At 36.6% G+C, this 3,260-nt stretch overlaps 1 protein-coding gene across 1 annotated transcript in view; it reads right to left on the bottom strand.

Annotated features, from left to right (window-relative positions):
• Positions 1-3,260, bottom strand: part of LOC101650333 (N-deacetylase and N-sulfotransferase 4) — a 356,545-nt gene that overhangs the window by 34,895 nt on the left and 318,390 nt on the right. The window contains exon 8 of the mRNA XM_004703471.2: positions 2,547-2,670. Coding sequence (XP_004703528.1) covers positions 2,547-2,670 — 124 coding nt within the window. The remainder of the gene's footprint in view (positions 1-2,546; positions 2,671-3,260) is intronic.

The following is a 3,260-nucleotide window of genomic DNA, read 5'->3' as shown; positions in this document are numbered from 1 at the left end:
GGAGGGGGAGTGGGGAGGAAGGGGAAAAATGAGGACCAATCTTTGTTTTCTAAATGTCATTGTTGCTATGAATTAGAACAACTCGACAATGCCTAGCAACAAGCACAGTACGAGTCGCTGATGATGACATGAGAGCAGACTGCCCTGGGGTGGGTGCTAACACCCGGGGACCCCACAGCAAAGGATAGAATGCCTCTGTATGGCTCTCAGACTGTAGCTGCTTATGAGAGGAGGAACCCTGGTCTTTCTCCCTCAGAATGTCTGGTGGCTTCAAACTATGGACCTTGCTTAACCACTGCACCATGACGGCTTTTCCAATCATCGGTGACATATTTATATAACTAGTGTATGTATTATCCACTTTGAATGTGAACATAACCTAAGACATCCTATTTCCAAGGGTCCATTTAGGGAAAGGAAAAGAATGACATGAAATAGGTTAGGTTGAAAGGAGATAGAAGGACACTTCTTTAGATTTGGGCTGATATTTTATATGCTACTCCAGTCCAAATCCACGGGAAACAAATCAGGTTTGTCCACAGCGAACAACGGATGACACACTCTTGCCAGTTAGATGTTTTAAATAGCAAATTTATGCTTGCAAGCTCGAAGACAAAACTTCTTCAGTTGACATTAAAGTGCATCATTGAGCAATATGTGTATCAGAATAACAATGAACTATTACACAAAATAGGGCACTGCTGTTCTCCTCCTTTTTCTGCATAAATTGTAGTATGCGTAGCAATGTGAACACATTACAGTCTATCTAGAGTAATTAGGCAAATATTTCCTGCCAGTTGATCCTGTGGTGCTTCGGTATGTTCGCTCCTTCCATATGCTGTCTGAACATTCCTCTGTGTGTAGATTATGGTATCAATATGTTCTGGGGTTAATTCTGAGCAAAGCTTTAATTATGTTCAGAACCCTCCTTACAGCTCATCGTTTCTCCACTCTCAAATGTTCTAGAAATAAATAATGAGAGCAATTAAGAATTCATATAAGACTCTTCTTTTCCTCTTTGACATTTGTTATTATGTTTCCCAAATGCAGAGTGCTGAAGAGTCTCATCTATATTCCTGCTCAAAAATCTGAATTCCACTTGAGCTCACAGGTAAGATTGAGTTGCTCTTTTTGCCTTTGGTAGTGTGCATGCTATTCCAAATCTTACTTTGTCCTTTAAAAATAAGGTTGTGGGAGTGATTGTTGGGTGCTGTCAATCCCCTTCCAACTCATGACTCTTCTCAGTGTTACAGAACAGAATAGCGTCCGAGGTTGTAATCTGAATGGGAGATCTCCAGGTCTTTTCTCCCAGAGTGCCACCCACCTTTAGGTTAACTTTTGAACCCAGCCCATTGCCACCATCCAGGCACCTTCTAGAAGCAAAATTGTCTATGTGATTGTTTTATCCTGTGGAGTCAGTTTGACTCTTACTCATCTCATGGGACAGAGTATGACTTCCCTGAGGAATTTGTTGGCTTTAAACTTGCCAGGAGCCATTCACTGGTCTTTCTCCCATGAAGATGATGGGTAGTTCTGAACCATCAACCTTTCGGTTAGCAGCAAACTTTTGGTTACATTTTTAAACCATTATCCACAACACTCCTCTTAAAATTAAAAACAGTATAGGAATATCCTAGCTGCAGAACAAACGCATCTAACTTATGAGGGGAAATCAAACTATTCATGGGTATTGGTTCTGCCTTACCCTAAATGTATCAACACCGAAAAAGAATAGTGTTTAAGTTGCAAGAGGCTCCTGTGTGAAAATGCCAAACAAAGTTACATCTTACTTAGAAGTACACATAGTGAACATTCCCTCAGGGTGAAATTTTCCTTGGATACCTGAGAACTGGAAATAAGGTACATTTCCTTAGAAATTTTGATAGAACTAGAAAAAAACTATCAGATTAATATCAATTCCATTATCAAGCTTCAACTCTTTGAGTTTGAGATAATGTAATTTTTTATGTTTTTATGATTTATTATGTCTGATTTAATAATTCACTTATGGAGGTGTATGGCAACAATTGATATGGGTTTATAAATGCTATGTTATTTGTATGACAAATATCACTCTACATTACACTACAATATCTATGTGGTTAGTGAAGACATGTCATACACAAAATAAAATACAGGATAAAATAAAACTTCTGATTTTTTTCTGTTTCCTCAAGGATCATTGTAAAAATGAATCATGTGTTTAGTTAAAAAAGGATTCTAGGAAGAGTGAAATAATAATATGCTTAAGGAGACTTGTGAGTATTCTGAGGAATGATGCTGAAGAAAAATAACCCATAATGCTCTTTATTTAATCATATAAATCCACCAGAAAATATTATAATTATTACACTGTCCAAATAAAATTATGGGCAGCACTGATTAAACACATCATCATTATAAATTAGTTTATAATTTGCTGTGATAGAACTGAGCATAACAAATGTATTCTGTAATTATGCAGATGCCATGCATACATCTATAATTGCTCCATTGCAATTTAGTATGTGTTAATAATGGACTTTGTTTTATGTTATTTTTCTTACCAGTCAATTCCCTTGTGATAGTTGTTCCCATTAAAAAACTGAATTTCTTCAAATGTCTTCGGACTAGGTAGATTACTGATGATGGAAGGGTGCATAAGGAGAAACAAATAAAGTGCAGTTGTTCCTATGATAAAAAAAGAAGGCAAAAGGTTATATGGCAATGAAAGAATAGTTACAATGTTATTTTGCAGATTTTATGCTAAATAAATTATATACAAAACACCATTTTCTCCAAAAATCAAAAATTATTTCTTTAACATTTCAGTTAGCAACACTATCAGGTTTATTTAAATTAGTCATCTTGACTACATTCGTCTAAATGCTCCATTTAATGTTAGTATATAGCCAAAAAGAGATAAACCTGAGGGAGAACCGCAGAAAGCCTCTGGTTAGCATTCCCCCTACCCTTGCATCTTCCAATACAGGTGACTAGAAAAAACAGCAAAGACAGAAGGTGCCTTTACTTATCTCTATTGCTAGCATCCAGTACAATACCTGAAATTGGTGGCTCTTCAATCACTATTAAATTCAGATTACGTTAAATCAAATTATGGCACTCCAGCAATGATTAGTGATAAATGTTTGTAAGACAAGCACATTTGTTTACCTCATGAACAAATAACCCTATGGACCTGAGTCAAGTTAAGAAGTGATTAAGACATCCCGAGACAGGTTCTACAATTAGAAGACAGGGGTGATCTTCTTAGGCTATGC

This window comes from Echinops telfairi, unplaced genomic scaffold (genome assembly GCF_000313985.2).
Source record: "Echinops telfairi isolate 266 unplaced genomic scaffold, ASM31398v2 ScPeMD7_7468;HRSCAF=8506_0, whole genome shotgun sequence".
NCBI lineage: Eukaryota > Metazoa > Chordata > Mammalia > Afrosoricida > Tenrecidae > Echinops > Echinops telfairi.
Note: the sequence above shows the minus strand (reverse complement) of the source record. Positions and strands in the feature narration are given on the sequence as shown.